The following is a 22055-nucleotide window of genomic DNA, read 5'->3' on the forward strand; positions in this document are numbered from 1 at the left end:
GAAGCAGAGTGCCACCATCACCTTGCCAGACCATGCAAGAGATGCAGCAAGAGCATTCATAACCCGGGTTCAAGGTGAGATTCATTAATATTCCTTTACTAAGTTTCTAATGTATTTTATTTCAAGGTGAACAATCCGAATCTGAATCAGAGGAGGCGTGATGGCATGTGGCCCTTTGCACTAGTATATCTTAATACCGGTCTGAGAAATAGAATGGCATGTGCCCTCAGGCCTTTTACTAAATCACCTTTGAAAGAAATGCAAGCCTCTATGTCGTAAAAAAAAGGTACTAGAGAAATTCCTTAATAATATGAATGTTATTTAGTTTCATGAAAATACACTAAGGGTCAAATGAGTTAAATGACTTCTCCAGACTAGCAATGCCTCTTGCTACACCTTCACAATTAGATTCGTTAGAAAAAGATAACATTGAATAATATCTAAATGTTCTCACCATTAAGTTATATGTCTGGCTAATAGGAATGACGTTCATCTTGGAAAGCTCACCACACGCTCAATGAACAAACAAATAGTGTGTGCGCGCATGCCATCGCTCTTCTTTAGCTTCAGATTCGGCTTGTTCACCTTGACAATGAGATTTTTTATACAACCAGATGGACTCAGTCTGGACACAAAGTCACCGCGCTAGTCACCATGCCCCAGATATGTCTAGCCCCTGGACAAAAAACATATAATTTCACGTCATTTTCAAATACTTGAAAATTTGTACCTAGTCCCATTTTACTGAATAAATCCCACTTTAACGAAATAGAGCTTATGTATGGTACAACTCCTTTTATTCTTATTGCCAATCCTTATATCCGGTCCGAGTTCTTCCATATAAAACCTAAGGATGATGTGTATTATTGATGATCACGTTATGGTAATTGCCACATATCATTCTTAGGATGATGCTCAACATTTGTATGAATTTCCCACATATTTCCAAGGGACAACATTGCAATAGTACAATGGTTTGAGTGCAATTATTTGTGTGGATTGGAGCATTCTCCTAAATATCTTCAAATGTGTATTTAGATATGATGACAATTGTGACGATGCCTTTTGACAATTGCATCATCTTTGTAAAAGGCTATACCATCTAAATCAATGCAATTTAGATGCAATTTAGTATTCATTTTTGAAACTTTTTACTTCTTATGGAGCAAAATATGTTAGAGTGGATTAAGTTGGGAATGTTGTGGTTAACACTTTATTAAGATCTTGTAAAATTTATGCATGCACTTGCTTTAGCCACCTGTGAATAATCAAAGAGAACAACTTAAGAGACGGTCTATGGGCTTTAAATATAGAGGGAAAGGGCCTATGAATAAGAGTGCACTCCGTTTTCCAATCGGTTAAGGGTCTTGATTGGGTCTGAATAGTACTGGGCTGAGTGACCTCTTAGGAAATCCAAATTCATGAGTTTACATTTGGTGTCGGAGTGAGTTGAGTCCGACTCTATTGGTTGACTTAGGGGAATCACACCACATATTGATAATGACATCTGGGGGTAGGGTGTCAAGAGAGTAGGGTTCTCGGGAGAGTTGTAGCTCTTAGCTTCCGTTCATAAGGGCATGAACTTATAGGGAAACATGGTGAATTGTAAACAAATAAAGAGAATGACTTAAAAGACAATACATGTATAAAGGGAAAGGGCCCATGAATAAAAGTGCACCCCTTTTCCAATCAGTTAAGGTTTTAAGATATTTAGGGTTAAGTGTTCTTGGGTTTGAATAGTACTAGTTTGGGTGACCTCCCAAGAAGTCCAAATTCAGGAGCTTACACCACCCTTAACAATGCTCTTTGCTTGATATAATATTATGAAATATTGCCTTTTCCACTTTTCGCTGCATATCCTTCCTATGGGAAATGAACCTATTCCAATGGACTACTACTGTCCAAGTTCAAGGATAAAGGCAATGACGTGGTTGTGACCATGATGTCTGCTATTGGGTATGTGATGAAGTTGGTTAAACTTATCAACGTTGTTAGTGTTTTTTGGAATGGCAAACTTCATTTCCTAAATAGAAACCTTGGCATCAATAATGTTTTATTGGTGCTCTTGCAATAGAAGGTTTGAATATTGAGATGCTTCTAGAAAATAAAGGGTCATACGAGTAGTGAAGGGTCCTTGTGCAAATAAGTTAGTGCCCTCCATTTTTCTTTCTAGAGTATTATCAAGGGGTTCATTTGGCACCTATTCATTTAGTGTTTACTTTCCAAATTTATTTTTATTCCAAAAGGTTTCCTATTATTTTCTCTATGTTGAATGATATAAACTCAAATTAATCTTCCATTACTTAGCCTATTGCTAGATATTGCCATCTACATTTGCATTGTGTGGTAGAGTTAATTTTCAATCTTTATGGCAATAGCCGTACATACGCATGTGCTTGGGATGAGGTAGACCTAGTTGTGCATATGGGCAATCTCAAACTTGAGTTATAGTCATTGTAGCTAGTGATAAGTCAAACTTTTGGCCTCATATTTGTTATGGATTAGTTGCGGCACAAGTTAAATATGACGTTAAGGCTTCTCCCCTTTTAAAAGTATCATCAAGGGGTTCACTCGGCACCTGTTTATTTAGTGTTTATTTTCCAAGTTTGTTTTAATTATAAGAGTTCTCCTATTATTCTCTCCATGTTGATTGATATATACTCGAGTTTATTTTTTATTGCTTAGCTTGTTACTACATATTGCTATTTATATTTACGTTATGTGGCAGAGCTAGTTTTCATTTTATATAGCAATGGCCGTACACATGCATGTGCATAGGATGAAGTAGACTTAGTTGTGCATTTGGGTGATCTTGAGCTTAAATTGCAGTCATTATAGGTGGTGTCAAGTCAATTTTTTGACATCATCTTTGGTATATACTAGTTGTAGTGCAATCATGCCAAGTATGACTTTGAAACTTCCTTCCCTTATCTAATACTTCCTTATATTTCTTCTATTCTTTTCACTTCTGTTTTTCTTCATTTTTTTATTTTACCTTTGCTTCCATTAGTTTTGTCTCCCTATTACTTTCTCCTATGTTTCTATTTTATTCCTTTATTCCCTCTTTAGATCTCTTCAACAATCTTTGTATTGGAGTAGTTGACTAGCTCATAAAAGTGTATGTTGATCTCTTTAAATTTGATTTATTATCTAGGGCTAAGATTGCAATATGTTATCATATTCTAATTAGGGATACGTGTCCAATTAAGGTTCCTATTTGTCATTAGTCACTAAAAGAGATCAATATTTTACTTGGAAATATCAAGGAAATATTTAAAAGTTGTAGAGTCTTTGGGCATATGAACCTCATTTTGTGATGAAGCCTAATAAGAGTATTTGTTTTTGCATTAACTATTGTTCATTAAACAAAGTGATAATCCCAAATGTGTACCCTCTTCCTCACATTGCTATTATCCTAGATTGTATGGGGAGAAGTTGTTAATTTATCAAGTTAAATTTTCCTTTTGGGTAATAAGTGTTGATGGTTAAGGAATATATTCCCAACACTAATTTTTATACACCATTTAATTTATATGAGTTCTTAGTGATGTTATTTGGTTTAAACAATGCTCCAATGATTTTCTATCGAATGATGGACGAGATTATGTGCGATATGCCAAAAGTGACTATTAACTTCATTGATGATGTCTTAATTCATTTGAAGGGGATGTGAGAAGAACACATTTGTGATGTTTATAAGGTATTTGATGGGCAAGAAGTTGTTTTAAAGATAAAGTGATCAAAGTGAGTGTTTTAGGTCTAAGTCCATTTGGAGAAGATCATTACTGTGTAAAAGATTTGAGTGTCTTGCAGTATATCCCAGATACAATATTCTATGCATTAAGTTCCCTACTCCAAAGTGTGTGAATGACATGTAATGCTTCTTAGGCAAGGATGTATAGTGTGTATTACAATATCTTGGCCATTTCGTTAAGCATCTTTTTTATTGTATTGCACCATTGAAAGCATAGTGTAAACGATTAAATTTTCCATTCTACTTTAATCATTTAACCACACTTTTGACCATTTGGAGGAGTCTTATCACAACCTTTATAAATCCTATTCTGGACTTGAGGACTTGCTAACCTCGAGAATGGTATCCATGCCACTCAACCTTTGCATTTGATCTAAGTGCTTCATGTGTTTGATCCCATGACTGATACCCAAAAGTACCATTGGCATATTAGCCCATTATGCTAAAGCCATACCCATTCACCTTTATCACATCGATGATCTAACACCATCTACATCACTATCCTGTTTCTCAAAAATTGGCCATCCATCTATAAGCGATCATCCTAGATTCCCTCTTTAGCATCTTTAAGATGCCTGTAGACATGGGGAACAACCTTCTTTAGTATCCCTTTTTTGATCCCCATCAAGTCCCTTTTTGTCTACGGCTATGTTCGCCAACATTGCCACTAAGTCAAGGCCCACAGACTCGACCCCTAGGGACTTCCTCACCATATGATTGTATCTTTAGTCTCTACACTAGAGAACTACTCTTTTTCCTTTCCACAGTCTGGGACTTTAGGACAACATTTTGGAACACCGTGGCCTTATGCAAACCTTATAAGTACTTTCCCCACCTTCCACCTTTGGGTGCTCTAGCCATATGACTAAAGCGAGGTTCTAATGAGCTGCATTAGGTATCCAAGTAGGTAGTGCCACCCACACTTGGATTGTGTGAGACACAAATCCCTAATCCCCAAAATGGAGCCAAAAGGGTGCCACGTGGTAGTGGCCAAAGTGAAAGCCAAATGAGCATAACACATTTGGACTAAAAGCTTTGACTTGAAAGGTCGAGAGTGGGAGTGGAACCCCCAACAAAGTGCTCAAGGAACAAGCACCAAAAGAGCAATAAGTGAGTCTCTAAAAAAGGGACATAAGAGGACCAACACATGAGACGTGGAAGAGTCCAAGATGGACTTGAGATGGAATCTAAGATGGTCCGAGATAGATTCGAGATGGAGTTTGAGATGGACCCGAGATGGAGTCTGAGATGGACCCAAGATGGACCCCAACTAGAGTCCAAGATGAAGTCTGAGATGGACTCGAGATGGATTCCGAGATGGACCCGAGATAGAGTCTGAGATGGACTCGAGATGGATTCCGAGATGGACCCGAGATAGAGTCTGAGATGGACCCGAGATAGAGTCCGAGATGGACCCGAGATGGAGTCCGAGATGGACCCGAGATGGAGTTCGAGATGGACCCAAGATGGAGTCCGAGATGGAGTCCAAGATGGACCCGAGATGGAATCCAAGATGGAGTCTGAAAAGGATCCGAGACAGAGTTCGAGGTCGAGACCGAGACTGGGACCGGGACCGAGACCAAGGCCAAGACCTAGGCCGAGACCTAGGCTGAGGCCGAGTTTGAGTCCGAGTCCGAGTCTGAGTCCAAGTTCGAGTCCAAGGGTGAAAGCCTAAAGTGTTCGTCTCCCAGACCCTAGGGGGTTTGGTGAGCTCCAAAAGTATAGTAGCGGGGAAAACTCCAATAGAGCCAGTTTGGCCCAAGAAGGCTATACCCAAGTGTTGGTTGATGGGATAACCATTGGGAAGTCCAAGGCTAGAGTGAATACGGATTGATAAGCGGGGTAGCTTGGTGAAGTGTTCAAGAACTAGCTCTAGTTCCCCCGGGAGATCGAATAGCCCATGCTCCCAATCCAAGTGTGGGTGGCACTACCTACTTGGATACCTAGTGTGGCTCAATGGAACCTTGCTCTAAGCCCATGGCTAGAGCACCCAAAGCCGGAGGTGGGAAGAGTGCCCATGAGGCTTGTGTAGGGCCACGGTGTTCCGAAATGTTGTCCCAAAGTCCTAGACTATGGAAAGAAAGAGGAGTGGCCCTCTGGTGTAATGACCAATGATACAGTCATATGGTGAGGAAATCCCAGAGGACAGTGGGACTTAATGGTCGGGCCTGTGGGCTTTATCATAGGGGCAGTGTTGGCAAACACGGCTATAAACAGAAAAGGGACTTGGTAATAACTATAAAAGGGATATTGGGGAAGGCTATTCCTTATATTTGCGGACATCTTAAGGATGTTAAGGAGTGGACCTAGGATGGTCACTCATGGATGGATGGCCTAGTTTTTGAGAGACGAGATTGCAATGTAGGTGGTGTTGGACCACTAGTGTGACCAAGGTGAATGGGCATAACGTTAGCATAACAAGCAAGTATGTTGGTGGTACCTTGGGGTGTCGGTCATGGGATTGGACATATGGAGCACTTGGACCAAGTGCAATGGTTGTAAGTCCAGAATAGGACTTATAGAGGTTGTGAGTGAAACTCCTCCAAGTGGTTGAATGTGTGGTTAAGTGACTAAATAGAATGGAAAAATTAATCATTTACAGATTGGGAGTGTCAACCATTCGATCTCCTAGAGGAGCTAAAGCCGACTCTTCAATACTTCACCAAACTATTCTGTTTATCTGTCTATATTCACTCTAACCTTGGACTCCTCAATGGTTATATCATCACCCAACACATGGATATAACCTTCCTTAGTCACACTAGCCTTTCCAAGCCAAATTGGCTCCACAAGAGTCCTTCCCCTACTATACTTTTGGAGTTCACCAAACCCCCAAAAGATGAACACTTTGGGCTTTCATCTTCGAATTCGGATTACTCTCAATCTCGGTCTCAATCTTGACTTTAGACTCTATCTCAGGTCCATCTCCGACTTGACCTCAGACTCCATCTCGGGTCCATCTCAAACTCCATCTTGTATCCATCTCAAATTCCATCTCGGACTCCATATCAAATCCATTTCGAACTTTATCTTAGATCTATATTGAACTCCATCTCAGACTCCATCTTGGATTGCTTTGTAAGCCACAAATTTTTCTTTTCCACTTTGCCAGCTTACCTCGCCTATCCGTCCAACACTGCCTTGGCTTTTGCTAAGTTCCCTCGCCAAGGTTCCCGCCTATGGTACCAGCTCCTACTTGGTTTCAGCTACTCACTGCACGAGTAACGGAGTGTTAGCCATCCTTCCATGGATTCCCAAATCACTCCCAATCCCCCTCCCCGGGTTAGACTGGACTTAAGGTTCGGCTACACTCCCCGCAAGCACAAGCAGCCAATCACACCAAGCTTCCAGGTTCCTAACATCCCTTGGTACCACAAGACTTGATCATGGGACCCTCTAAATCCCAAGTCTTGAGTGCAACACTTGCTTCGGGACGCCGGGGCGAAACACCGTGGCCTAGCAGCTCGGTATGGGTACCTCTCGCCCCCCACTTCCATCCCGAAGGAAGGCCCAAGCCCCTAGGAAGGGCGAGGACCAATGAGCCGCATGGTACTCAAGTGGGGCACCACTCCACATGAGCCGGGAGCACCGCAATCAGTTTCCCTTTCGGGAGTGGGAGCTGCTCTTGAGCACTTCCTTGGATGGCCCCTCCGGCACCAGCCAAGTCCATGCTCACTCCCACCCAAGGCCCCTCGGTCCCAGTCCCAACCTCAAGTCGGTTTGGAAGCCCAACTGGAGAGTCCCTTCAAAACTGGTTCCTGGACCTCACTATCCCTGCTATACTTTTGGAACCCCCTGCAGCCCCCCCCCCCCCCCCTGGGACACGCACGCTTTGGGCTTTCACCCCTTGACCCGTATTAGTATTTGGACTTAGTCTCTGGCTCGATCTCGGACCCGATTTCGGATCCGACTTCGGATTCGGGTTCGGACTCGATCACGGACTCGATCTCGGACCCGATCTCGGACCCGACCTCGGACCCGATCTCGGACCCGACCTCGGACTCGACCTCGGACTCGGTCTCGGACCCGATTTCGGATCCGGACTCCGTCTCGAACTCGGTCTCGAACTCGGACTCGAACTCGGTCCCCGAGTCGGTCTCGGACTCGATTCCGGACTCTATCTCGAACTCGGTCCTAGAGTCGGTCTTGGACTCGATCCTCGACTTGGTCCCATCCGATGAACTCTTTGTCACTTCGGTCAAGCTTTTGGGGATCCTTTAGCCTACGACATCTCGGGGAGTCGGTTCCTTACAACTCCACCACCCATAGAAGAAGTTCGATGCCCACATCGAACGTCTCGTTTTATCCTACGACTTGTTGTCCATGTCTCCGGGGGCATCCCCCCACTTAGCGGTGTGCCTAAGTTAGCCTCCCCGGCCAAGAGCCCATGACAACGGAATATAGGTGTCCCTATACTCCTCACCTCACCACGCCCTAGTATAGGGTCGGGACTTGAACCCAGCCTTGCTTTACTAGGGGGTTGGGACTCGAACCCAACCTCCGTAGAATACGTCTACGGATTCGACATCCCCGCAGGGAGTCGGGCGTAGTGCCCTACGCCTGGTCGACCTATCCAACCCATGCTAATTAGCTTACCTTTGGCGCGCCTTCGGGTCCCAACATATGCCATTTGCTCAACTTTGCAAATTGATATTTTTAATTGAATTTTGCATAAGTACATAAAGTTCTGCCTTGCAGAAATTCCTCCACTAGATCTCGTGCGTTCGCTAGGTTCTCCTCCGGTTCCCATGTTACTTCGCAGTGTGGAAATCCTTTCCACTTCACATGGAACTCTCTCACCTTGCGTCCTTGTCGCTTGCTCTTGCGCGCATTGAGGATGGCCTCGACTTCGTATTCCTCTTCCCCTTGGATAACCTCAGGTAAAGGTCTCACTTGGTCCTTGCGAAGCGGATCCTCAAAGTACGGCTTGAGTAAGTTCACGTGGAACACTAGGTGCATCTTCCCCATCTCTCGAGGAAGTCGGAGTCGGTAAGCCACTTTACCGATTCGTGCCTCAATTTCATAAGGCCCCGTGAACCTGCTTAAGGAACTCAAGATCAATTCATTTACAGGAATACATGCGTCTTTACCTTTGGGTCAACTTTCGGCTGATCCAGCTTGGTAGTCTGAGGTTCTTGGTGTTCAGCCACACCTTCTCCCCAGCTTGGAACTCCACATCCCGACGCTTTTGGTTCGCGTACTTAGTTTGCCTTTGTTGAGCCCGTTCCAAGGAATCCCTCACTAGATTCCAAATGTTGAGTCTTTCCGCCGTGAATGCCTCCACTGCGGGTAACTCTCCATGATACTCGGCCACGCCGAGTTCCACAGGACCTTCAATAGCTCGCCCATTGATGACTTCCCATGGACTCACCCCGATGCTTGAGTGTGGTGAGTTGTTATAACACATTTCCGCAAGTCCCAAATGACTTACCCAGTCGGTCTGGTCTCCCGAGACATAGCATCGCAAATAATCCTCCAGCTGCCTATTCACCCTTTCCGTTTGTCCGTCTGTCAAGAAGTGTTAGTGCCATCAATCTTGACTTAATACCCATTACCTGTCTGTGGGTGATAGGCTGTGCTGAATTTCAATTTGGTGCGATACTGTTCTAGGAGTGTCCTCCAGAACCTACTAGTGAAGATCTTATCTCGATCTGAGATAATCTCTTCCGGCCTTCCCCACACTCGAACCACTTGTTCAAAGAACAGCTTCGCCACACCTTCCGCATCCACGTCCGTTGTGGTGGGTATGAAATGTGCCATCTTTGAAAATCGGTCCACCACCATGAATATCGCATCGAACCCCTCGCTTGGGGGTAGTCCCGTGATGAAGTCCATCGTAAGACATTTCCACGGGCGATCTGGAATTGGGATGCTTTACAACAAGCCCCCACTAGCCTTAGTCACGGCTTTGACCTGCTGACATGTTGGACATGTCTTTACATAGTCTTGGACGTCCTTAGCCATATCTGGCCAATGGTACTTCCTCTTGAGTAAGCCCATCGTCTTGGGCACTCCGCCGTGTCCCGCAAGAGGTCCGTCATGACACTCTTCTAAGGCCACTTTCCTTAGTTCCCCTTCTGGAACATACACCCTCGTTTGCTTGTAATAAATGAGTCCGTTGCGTTCCGCATAGCCCGTTTTCTCTTCCGTTGGCGGCTCACCTCTCTGGTGAGCTTCCCACGCCTCTAGATTCCTCAGCAACACTTCTTGTGCTAGACCATCGTTCTCATATGCTGTCCGCACATTGTCCCAGAAGGTTGCTGTTGCGCTGGATATTGCCAACTTCAAGCTCGCTTTTCGACTTAGCGCATCCGCCACGATGTTGCTCTTCCCAGGCTTGTACAGAATTTCGCAATCAAACTCGGCCAAAGCATTAGCCCACCGACCTTGTTTCCCTCTTAGGTCGGGCTGTGACAAGAAGTGTTTCGTTGCCACATTGTCCGTGTAAACCTTGAAGTGTCTCCCAAGGTAGTGTCGCCACTCCTTGAGTGCCTTGACCACCGCAAACAATTCCTTCTCATGGGCAGGCCACTTCCGTTGAGCCTTGTCCAGCTTCTTCGAGAAGAACGCTACCGGATGGTTGTCTTGCTTCAGAACTGCGCCCAACGCAAAGTCCGAAGCATCCGTTTCTACCTCAAAGTCCTTACCAAAGTCTGGCAATGCCAATACGGGAGCCTTCCTCAACTTCCCTTTGAGGTGGACAAATGCCGCCTCGCATTCTACTGTCCATACCATCTTCCCTTTTCCTGTTTGGTCCGTTAAGGGCAGGGCTACTCTCGAATAGTGTCTGATAAACTTTCGATAGTAGTTGCATAGCCCCAGGAACGCCCTCAACTCATGTACATTCGATGGTCGCTCCCATTCCTGGATCGCTTGGACCTTCTCCGGGTCCACCTTGAGCCCGTCCTGGCCCACCACATGCCCGAGAAACTTTACCTCTTGTTGAGCAAAGTCACATTTGCTCTCTTTAGCATACAGCTTGTGTTCCCTTAGTTTCTCAAACACCTTCGCCAAGTGTTCGGCATGCTCTTCTAGCGTCTCGCTATAGATCAGGATGTCGTCGATATAGACGACCACGAAGTGATCCAGATAGGGTACAAAGACATGGTTCATTAGCGCCGAAAACGTTGCCGGCGCATTACATAGCCCGAAGGGCATCACCAGAAACTCAAAGCTCCCATACCTCGTTCGACAGGTTGTCTTCTCGACATCTTCCTCGGCTACCCTGATCTGGTAGTATCCTGACCTTAGGTCAATCCTCGAGAAGTATTTTGCCTTTCCCAACCTATCGAACAGGTCCTCAATCCTTGGCAAAGGGTACTTGTTCTTCTTTGTATACTTGTTGAGCAAGCGGTAGTCTATGCACATGCGCATAGATCCATCTTTCTTTTTCACAAATAACACCGGCGCCCCATACGGCAACTTGCTCAACCTAACATACCCTTTGTCCACCAACTCCTCTAGTTGGCACTTGAGCTCCTTGAGTTCTTTTTCGTTCAAACGATAAGGGGGACGAACCACTGCCTCAGCACCCTCGACCAGCTCAATCTTATGTTCTATCGGTCGTGCTGGGGGCAGCCCCGCCGGTAGCTCCTCCGGCATGGTATCCTGGAATTGGTCCAACACCCGCTGGATCACTAAAGGCACTTCTTCCGTTCTTGTCTTTTTGTCACTCTTCACCGAGAGTAAGCACAAAAAGGCTGCCTTAGTTCCTTTAGTGAGTTGTCCTCTCGTGGACACCAGGTTTAAGCAGGATTCTTTGGCCTTGCTTTGCCCTACCTTTAGATCCTGGGCTTCCACCCTAGATCTTCTTCCTTGGGCATTCGCCAGTACCACAAGGTTCCTACCTTGTCCATGTAGGGCTACCACGAACCGATTGAACCAATCCATTCCGAAGATCACGTCAAATCCCGCCATGTCCAACACGGTGAAATCCATGTCTACCTTCCATGTCCCTACTTCGACTTTCGCTTGTCGAAGTACCTCATCGGTGCTTTGGCTACCTTGAACAAACTCTATAGTCCTTGGTTCGCCTAGCCGCTGCACCGTTAGTCCGGCTTGCCGGACTATGTCTGCAGCCACAAAATTATCCGAAGCACCCGTGTCAATAAGGATCTTAACAAAGCTACCTCCGAGCTTCCCTCGGAGGGCTAGTAGATGTCGCGAACGACTCTCTACCAAAGTTGCTCGTGTAATGAGTAACTTTGAGTTAGGGACTGGATCACATACCTCATTTTGGACTTCGCCCGACTTGATGGCCATATTGGCTCTGGCCTTCTTCGGGTAGGGACATTCCCTCGAAAAGTGTCCCGCTTCACCGCAGTTATAGCATACGTTGTTTCCCACGCTGCTATATGACTTGACCTTCTTATCCGTGGGTTTGTCTCTTTTCGCTTGACTCCCCCACGTACTTGCTCGCTGGCCACCGGATTTGCCTTTCCGAAATCCCGAGGACTCATTCTTAGAGAAACTCTTCTTGAATTTCCCCCTGCTATATGTTCCCCTCGGTTTGGCCCCTTTGTGAAACGTGGATCCCGACCCCGTCGTGTTCCCCTTTCGCAGGTTATCGTTGAAATGCACCTTGATGGCCGCATCCAACGCTTCCTTGTAGTTGGTCGGGTTCCAGCGCATCACCTCACCGCGAGCCCAGGTTTGCAAACCTGATATAAACGCATGGAACGCATCCATATCCCCCATGTCCGTGACAAGTATCCTCTTTGCCATGAACCCATTCACATATTCCTGGATGGTTCCAGTCTGCTTCAGCCTACTCAGCTCATCTCTCAGATGCAGAGTGGCATTCGGAGGAACGTATGTCGCGCGGATCCTCGCCTTCATCATGTCCCAGGTGGCCACCGGTCCTTCGTTGGCCTCCGTTGTTCTCCACCAAGACTTGGCATTATCTGCCAAGTATGGTTTTGCACATGGGACCTTCTCCGAGCTCGGTAACCGTAACGCTCGGAAGTAGTCCTCCATATCGTAAAACCAATCCTCCACAACCTTATAGTCGTTCACTCCCTTGAACACCGGTGGGGGCTTTGGTTTGTACTTGGGAACTGCCTGAGGGACTGATTCCACTTCGGTCTGTTCGACCTTGTCTGGTTTTGCCTCAGTCCCTGCCGAAGGGTCCGCACCTTCTGCGCTGCCAGCAATCCGCCTCTATCCTTCGCTAGAACTGAGGAGAAGGCTCCGATACCAAATTGTAAGCCACAAATTTTTCCTTTCCACTTTGCCAGCTTACCTCGCCTATCCGTCCAACACTGCCTTGGCTTTTGCTAAGTTCCCTCGCCAAGGTTCTCGCCTATGGTACCAGCTCCTACTTGGTTTCAGCTACTCACTGCACGAGCAATGGAGTGTTAGCCATCCTTCCATGGATTCCCAAATCACTCCCAATCCCCCTCCCCGGGTTAGACTGGACTTAAGGTTCGGCTACACTCCCCGCAAGCACAAGCAGCCAATCACACCAAGCTTCCAGGTTCCTAACATCCCTTGGCACCACAAGACTTGATCATGGGACCCTCTAAATCCCAAGTCTTGAGTGCAACACTTGCTTCGGGACGCCGGGGCGAAACACCGTGGCCTAGCGGCCCGGTATGGGTACCTCTCGCCCCCCACTTCCATCCCGAAGGAAGGCCCAAGCCCTTAGGAAGGGCGAGGACCAATGAGCCGCATGGTACTCAAGTGGGGCACCACTCCACATGAGCCGGGAGCACCGCAATCGGTTTCCCTTTCGGGAGTGGGAGCTGCTCTTGAGCACTTCCTTGGATGGCCCCTCCGGCACCAGCCAAGTCCATGCTCACTCCCACCCAAGGCCCCTCGGTCCCAGTCCCAACCTCAAGTCGGTTTGGAAGCCCAACTGGAGAGTCCCTTCAAAACTGGTTCCTGGACCTCACTATCCCTACTATACTTTTGGAACCCCCTGCAGCCCCCCCGCCCCCTGGGAGACGCACGCTTTGGGCTTTCACCCCTTGACCCGTATTAGTATTTGGACTTAGTCTCTGGCTCGATCTCGGACCCGATTTCGGATCCGACTTCGGATTCGGGTTCGGACTCGATCACGGACTCGATCTCGGACCCGATCTCGGACCCGACCTCGGACTCGACCTCGGACTCGGTCTCGGACCCGATTTCGGATCTCGGACTCCGTCTCGAACTCGGTCTCGAACTCGGACTCGAACTCGGTCCCCGAGTCGGTCTCGGACTCGATTCCGGACTCTATCTCGAACTCGGTCCTAGAGTCGGTCTTGGACTCGATCCTCGACTTGGTCCCATCCGATGAACTCTTTGTCACTTCGGTCAAGCTTTTGGGGATCCTTTAGCCTACGACATCTCGGGGAGTCGGTTCCTTACATGCTTCTCGAACTCCATCTTGGAGTCCTTCTCAAACTCTTTTTTAAACTCTATTTCAGACTCCTTTTTGGACTCATTCTTGACACTTCTTATGTATCAATCCTTTTTATATCCCTTTTTAAAGATTTATTCATCAATTACTTTGTGCTCATCCCTCAAGCACTTCATTTGGAGTTCTACTCCTACTCTCGACTTTCCAAGTTGGAGCTTTTGGTCTAAACATGTTATGCTTGTTGAATTTCTACTTCGACCATTATCACGTGGAACCTTTTCAATTCCACTTTGGGGCTTAAGGATTTGTGTTTCACACATTGTTGTGCTTTTTGAGATCTATAAATGCTCGCTCACAATCCATGTACCAAATGAAAGATAATGTTGACAATTTGACTCCTTCAATTTTAGTGTACCCTAATTCCATTTAACCTTTAATTTTGCATATGGATGCTTGTGATATTGGTCTTGGAGGTGTGTTGATGCAAAAAATCTTAAGTGTGTTTAGTCAGCACTATCCCATTGCATATATTAGTCATACATTATAACTAGTAAAGGTGGAGGTGAACTATTCCACAACAGAGAATGAGTGTTTAGTAGTAGTTTGGGGTTTTGAGAAACTTTATGCATGAAGGTGATCATGTTGCAATTACTTTGTTATTGAAATAAAAGTACTTAGTTGGTCATATTGCTTAGTGGGATTTGAAGCTTTAAATATATAATTTTGATGTTATTCATTGCCTAGGGAGTTTTATGGCTAATGTTAATGCCCTTTCTCAAACTCTTCTTCCTTCTTTACCTCTTTTTATGTTTCTAACAAACTTGTTATTCCAACATTTGTGGTGTTTTTGGACAAGAATTCCATACCATCAATACTTGTTGTACTTGATGTTTAATATCCACAAGGTGTGGAGCAAGATTCACATTCTTTTGATGAGGTTCATAAGGCTCAAAAGGTTGAGTTGTGAATCGCAAAGCTTTAGGATTAAAAATCTTGCATCACTTGTTAATAATTTACCATTTTAGCATTTACATTCTCAATATTGCCTTAAGAATGACGTTATTTATTTTGTGGGGATAGATTTTGATGATCATTTATGACTAATGATGCCTTTGATCTTTATTCCATGTTTTCTCTACACCTACTATTATTTTTCTATTTTAGGCGAGTATATATGTGACTAAGAAATTTCATAGATCTTTGTATTGGACTTTAGTATGTCTGTAGCTGCATTTGTTGCCAAATTCGTAATACTCCTTCTCATGCTGCAAAAGGAGAATTAGAGTTAATTACAGTTTCTCATATATTTGAGCTGGTGATATTTAATCTGATAAAGGGATTTTTTAGGGTGGATTGTTAGCAATGAGTATATTATTATTGCTTTTGACTATTTGACTCACTAGATAGAAGTCTGTGCTTTTGCTAGTGCATCTACAACTGTTGTTGGATACTTCCTTCTTAATTTAGTGGTGTTTCAATACTTTTGTCTAGAGTGAATTCTTTTGGATAATGATCCCGCATTTATGGCTGAAGTATTTCATGTTTTAACGTCTTAGTTGGGGATACATCACACTTTCATGAGTGCTTATCATCCATAGTCATATGACTTGATGGGACAGCTTGTTTGGACCTTCAAAGGGATGATTGTAAAATACATGAACTTTCAGTATTTGGATTGAGATGGTTATTTACCGTCTCTTTAGTATGCATATATCACAGAGGTGTAGAGTTCTATTATTGCTTTACCATATAAACTTTTATGTAATCATGATCTAATATTACCAACGGAGTTGAGTTTACCTTCACGATTGCCATGAGCTACTGACGTTAAATCTTAGGATTAGTATTTAACAAACATTCTTCCACTGGTCTGGATAGAGTTTACTAAACACTTCAGCCACATACAAGTGGGACAACAGTGACAGTATAACTCCCATCATTGTCCATTTGTGGAGTATAAAGTGGATGTTGAGCAAAAAACCCTTTAAATAAACCACATACTGTAAGATTGGGAAAACAGACTAATATTAACTTGTTTGATTGAGGTGCATCAATGAAGCTGTGGCGGCATCATCTGTGGCTGAAATATGTGAAATAGAAGAAATTGTATCATGTGTTGGGGCAAATTGGACTGCAAGTTTATAAGGTTTAGCATAATATTTAATAAATAAAAATTGTGCATATATAATGGTTAAAATACTTTATACAAAGGGATAAAGAACAATTAACACCATTTATAGATCCACTAATGCTTCTTCCTAATGTTCCTTTAGATCCTGGCCCATCCATTAGAGAGCCCTAATTGTCTTTTATCATTGGGGATGATATGTGGTCCAAGTGTATGGTTACAATGCCATATACTAATACTAGAATAATGGGATTTTGAGAACTATTAAATTGATTTCAATTTAGACTATTCACTTTTATATATAAGTTTTTGGGCTAATTGATATACATTTTTGTATTCCATTTCCATATTCCATGCACTCATAATTTGTATATAGTATTATAATATGTGTATATAATTATTATTTATTTAAAAATAAGTCTTCATAGTTTTATGTTTTTACTCCTTACAAAAATGGTAAGGTAGATATCATATTTGACACTTGTATAATTATTTAATTAGTAATTTTTTCTCTTTTTATCTATTTGATAAAATTGTCATGCTGCTTTTATTGTTATTCTTGTTACCTCTTTAGCTTCATCCTAATTAATTTTAATATATATATTCAATTGGTCTGTATAATATATACTTTTTAGTGTTTGTGCTCTTGATAATGTTATATATGCTTGTCTTGGATTTTTTGTTTTATATGGGTTATATCCTAATTTTTTCTTATTGATCCTATTTATTGTTCTTCTTACATATGTGGTTGTAGTGGAAATTGTGTTTTACTTATAACATGATTTTGATTTTACTTGTTTTTAATATTCTTGTTATTTTTCTTACTGTATCCATGTTTTTTTTATTATTTTGATGTACTATTATATGTCTGGTGTATGGAGACATCATTTTTGGGTCAACATATTTTTATTGTGTAAATTGGTGCTTTTGCTTCAAATATAGGATTTATTTGATAAAAACATGCTAATCCATCCCACCAATGTCTACTGCAAATGTTGGTTTGAAGCTTTCCCATGTTCTCTTTATATCCTATACCATATTTCTAAGCATTTTATTGTTGAAAATCATGTTTGGTATTTTTCTAACATGTTATTTGTTAATATTATTTGATATTGTTTTGATGTTTCTGGTCAAAATGCAAAAGCTGAATAGATTTTTGATCCATTTATATTATAAACTACTTTTCTTGTATATTAATATTGTTTCATTATTTATATTTTGGTTTATTTTATAATATCATTTGAGTGTCACAAATCTGTTTCTATAGTGTATTTATAAGTATTTATTTTTGAATTGCACAGTTTAATTTTTCTTTTAACTAGGAGAGAGGAAACACATATTGGTTTGCCAAAGCTTCTCTAATGCAGCTGCACTGAGGTGTAGGACCACTTAATATCCATCTATACAGAACCAAATTGTGTCATCTAAACAAAACAATTTGGCCACTAAATGCAAAGCAAGACTCCTTGGCTGACACAAAGTTCCCATTCTGAGCTCTCCTGTAACACTGGTTTTCTGCCCTAATTTGCCCAACCACTATTTGGTATTGAATGGTGTTTTTGGGTTGTAATTGGGAGCAAGCAATTTGCACACAGATAGTGAGGTATCGGTTCTAGGCACAATCAAGAGAAAATTGAGTTATTGTTTTTGCCATAGCATGCACAAAGTCAGGGAAGGCTCAAACCCATATTTAATGTTAATTTGGCATTGGCTGCTGCCACTTTTTTATCATTTCAAGTGTGTTGTGAGTGAATACATTATTTATAGATCTCCAAGAGGTTGAATTTTCTTGCAGTGATCTCCATATTTCTGTGGAAGAGAGCTTTATAAATCTCAATCATATTATCTCATGGCCAATTTTAGAGAGACCTCAAGCTTGAACAGCTTATTTGATGAAATTGCATGATCTAGTTGATAACATATTGTCCAATAATCTTCCAAAAGTATAAATGACAATGAGGACACAGATTAATAATGTTAACATGGTATATGTTCTTTTGAAAAAGGGATTTCTAAAAAGGTTTTAGCATCCAAATCTAGACTTAGATCAATGTGCAAAATGAGCGAATTACGTGTTTAAGGAATTCTTATAAGTGATTAATAATGTATATCTTTAAATATTTAAGTATTTTTAATGTATATTCTAAATATACACTGATGTGCCAGATTGAAAAGAACCCTTGGATTGCAGAGCAGGTGAGGTATCACTTGATTGACTAGGACTTTTACATAGGGAGATTTGCAAGCCTCCACAACAAGCAGATAAATATCGGAATGGATCTGTAGGCAAGAAGCTTCTCCACTGTGCACATGGATTTCGACATGAAATCCGTTTTGGCCGCACGAACGCTTCCTGCTGAGGAAATGTGCAACGAGGTTGGGGAAGATTCGTTAGAGGATATGACAAGGCTCTTATAGTCCAGAAGAAGTTGCAATGTTCTATGGTTGATGCACTATGTTGCGGAGTATAGCTATCGGTTGATTGACCAAGACTGTTAAGTAGGGAGCTTTACTTTAGAAAGCTGGAGGAGCAGCAAGAGGATCCTGCAATGATTGATTGGGCAAACAATTGCATTGGCAAAGCGATCATCGGGTACAACCGTTGCAGAATGATTGTAAGGATGCTCGAGCATCAGCCCCATAGTATGTGGCCTCGATTATCTCCACGTTTATGCATTTCAAAGGACTCCTGATACAGGTAAAGACTCGCTTCGCTTATTTAATTTAGACGGGTGTGACTAAGTTGCTTCCATGGATGTTCAGGCACAATCGGTGTCACACTGGAATGGCAATACTAAGTATCGTGTTGCTGTGGCAATGGTCTAGGCCTCTAGATTATAAAGTTCTAGAGGAAAACATCTCTTAATCTCATATAAATGTGGTGTGGACTTGTGGAACACATTCTCACCATAAACAAAGTTTCTTTTCACAAGCATCTGATTTACCAGCGGTGGAAAAACTATATGCCATTCTTCCAAGTGTCTTAGAAGAATACTTCCCCCTAGGTTCCGCAGATCTTGATTCCATGACTGGTTAAGATCACTTCCACTTTCTGATGCAGGCAGTGACGGAAAAAAAAGAGCAAGAAGTTGGTGTCGTCAAGAAATGAGGGATCAATTCTTCAACACGCGCGTCAAAACCATTGGTGTTGAATCGCTATAGTCAGATGTATATCCCTTTATATTCTGGGGAAGTTTGATTGTGTACCTGTACAAGGCTTCACTATACAGTGGAACTTTCTCAGCGAGGCCTGATTCCTCTAGGTCCTCGTTTCGAGCCTCTTTTACCGGGTGGTAGGAAACCATAGTCGACTGCTAACTGGTCCTCCTCCTCTAGCGTGAGCTTCCTACCAGTCGAGTGGGATTGTTTCCCCATGTAATTCACCCAGTTCTCGGCCATCGCATCTTTGTCGGGAATGTAGCCTGCTTAAGAAAACTCGCAACTTTTTCTATCTCGAGAAACTTAAACAGCGTACCTATCTTTGATACCCAGTTGTTTTCTTCCTGGAACAAGGAGCTGCCAAGCTTGATAGAGGATTTGCTGGCCATCACCAGACTGGAAACATCCGACCGCTCGTGCTCCTCCTTGTCATACAGTCGCTTCTCGATGACAACTCTAAAGTTTTCATCTCTTGTTCGCATCTGCAATCGACAAGGCTTCATGTTACACTTTGGAGGCAGAAAGAAAATTTAATTGGTTCTCTACCTCAACGACGGGTTGCTTTCCCTGTAGAAGATTGTCTACGCTCTTGTCCGACTGAGAAAAGCGAAAAACAGATGGATCCAGAGATCGAAAAACATATTGTTTGTACCTGGTGTGCTATCCAGTGGCTCCGCTCTCTCATCTCAATGAGTATTGAAAATGTCGGTGGAGCTTTCCTTTCGAGCACGGTTTTCTGCGTACCTCTTGCTCGTGCTTCGTCATCACCTAAAGTCACTGTTTGGATGCCACCAACCTGAAAGAAAAAAAGAAGAAAAAAAGCTCGTAAGGACGAACAAGAGCATCACGCAGAAGAAAAACTATAAATGCGATTTGATGTACCAAGTCAGAAAGCGTGGGATTCTTGATGATGTTCTCCAGTGTCTGCCCATGCGCAGTAGCAACCAGCATCACTCCTCTTTCGGCAATTGTCCGGCAGGCAAGAGCCTCTGCTTCCGTCCCAATCTCGTCCACGATCACAACTTGTGGCATATGGTTCTCTACGGCTTCCACCATAACTCTGTGCTGCATTGACGGATCTGGCACCTGCATTCTTCGTGCACCACCGATGGCCGGGTGTGGCACGTCTCCGTCACCACCAATCTCATTGCTGGTGTCCACCACCACCTGATAGCATCCATCATAGCATTAGACCATTGTCACGGACTCTCCTGGCCTCTCTGAAATGGAAAAGCGCAAAAAAGAGGAAGAAAAGAAAGATGTCCTGGGTGTGTAAGCACCACTCTCTTGCGTAGATCATCAGCAAGGACCCGCGCAATCTCTCGGATAACAGTTGTTTTTCCAACACCGGGTCTGCAGAAACAAGTTTTGAGCGAGAGGCGAAGTTTCACGAGAGTTCTGACCTGCCAAGGAATAGAATGCTTTTTCCACAGTCGAGGAGGTCGCGAACCATGTCAACATGTCCAGTCACAGCTCTCCCAACACGGCACGTCAAGCCGATGATCACGCCTTTACGGTTGCGAATGGCTGATATTCTGTGGAGTGTTCCCTCGATTCCTGCTCGATTATCACTTCCAAACTCCCCCACTGCAGCCTCGGCTGCTTGGAGATCATCCCTCGTTATCTGCAATGCAAAAAATGAAAAAAGAAGTATAGCAGAGTAGCTTAAGTCAAATGGATGGAAGCGAGTGGTTTACCTCATTGTCTCGTAAGTATTCTCCACCTCTGTGTTTTAGAAAACGAGCCTCGGGACGACGTCCAAGATCCAAGACCACCTGTGATGTGATATACCATCGCTAGAAATTCTTAGCTACTATACCAACACACACAAACCTCCAAGAGATCCCCGCGCTTGGGATGCTTCAAGAGATTTTGACGAATGCCTTCGGGAAGGATCTGCAAACAAAGAAGAAGATATGAAGCATCTTTCATGGAAGCGTGGAATTCTTCTACCTCCAAAAGAACATCCAAATCGTCCTGGACGATGATCGCGCCATCCTCCATAACTCTTTGCTCCAATGGACCAGCTTCCAACTCATCATCCTGCGAAGCCAGCGACTTCACAGCACGGAGAACTCTCCGCCGCCCTCGAAAGCTCCTCGGGAGAGACGTGACTTTGCACGAATCCAAAACTTTGGATCCATTCCTCGCGAAAGCCGACCTCTCCGACGGAACGAATGAGCGCCGGAGCCCAGCGGAGGGGCAGCAAACGCCGTAATGCATTCTCGCAAGAACTCCACCCGCCACTCCCTAGCTAAAAATCTGCAAGGATGGATGGATGGAGCATCCACCAGGAAATCTCTCCTAATCCCAATGCGGGCATCAAATACCTCGATTTGGAGGCGCTGGATCGATAGATCACTGTTCTATCACGAAATCGCAACCTCGCCCTTGCGCGAGGGCTCCTTCCCACGAAGATGAACTCCCGGACCTAAAGAAAGTCACAAACGTTGTCTCTTTCTACACGAATGCCCGGGAATATCCCACCACGGCATATCTCCAGAGATTCCATTCTCTTGTGTTATGTTAATGTTGGCCTGCAACCACGCGAGTAAATTCAACGATGGAGCTGGAGTGCAAATTCAACTTGGATCACATCACCACCAAGAAATTTACAACGCCCACCCGGGATAGAATTAAATTACCTCTCGCTCCATGCACACAATGCACCA

General features: G+C 43.7%; 1 protein-coding gene across 2 annotated transcripts; it reads right to left on the reverse strand.

The window, feature by feature from the left end:
- Nucleotides 1–19372: 19372 nt before the first annotated feature.
- Nucleotides 19373–21797, reverse strand: LOC9656709 (uncharacterized protein ycf45). Of its 2 annotated transcripts, XM_024661060.1 has the most exons (11): nucleotides 21714–21797; nucleotides 21337–21645; nucleotides 21217–21279; nucleotides 21081–21158; nucleotides 20787–21007; nucleotides 20664–20736; nucleotides 20266–20550; nucleotides 20036–20179; nucleotides 19930–19980; nucleotides 19700–19865; nucleotides 19373–19646 (listed from the first exon to the last, which is right to left on the reverse strand). In XM_024661060.1, the coding sequence occupies exons 2-11, from the start codon at nucleotides 21604–21606 to the stop codon at nucleotides 19465–19467; spliced, it is 1533 nt and encodes a 510-aa protein (XP_024516828.1). In that variant the 5' UTR covers nucleotides 21607–21645; nucleotides 21714–21797; the 3' UTR covers nucleotides 19373–19464. The 2 variants fall into 2 exon arrangements, with proteins under 2 accessions (XP_024516828.1, XP_024516827.1); XM_024661059.1 differs by having other exon boundaries at nucleotides 21337–21797.
- Between the last annotated feature and the right edge of the window lie 258 nt (nucleotides 21798–22055).

Source organism: Selaginella moellendorffii, unplaced genomic scaffold, assembly GCF_000143415.4.
Source record: "Selaginella moellendorffii unplaced genomic scaffold, v1.0 SELMOscaffold_79, whole genome shotgun sequence".
Lineage (NCBI taxonomy): Eukaryota > Viridiplantae > Streptophyta > Lycopodiopsida > Selaginellales > Selaginellaceae > Selaginella > Selaginella moellendorffii.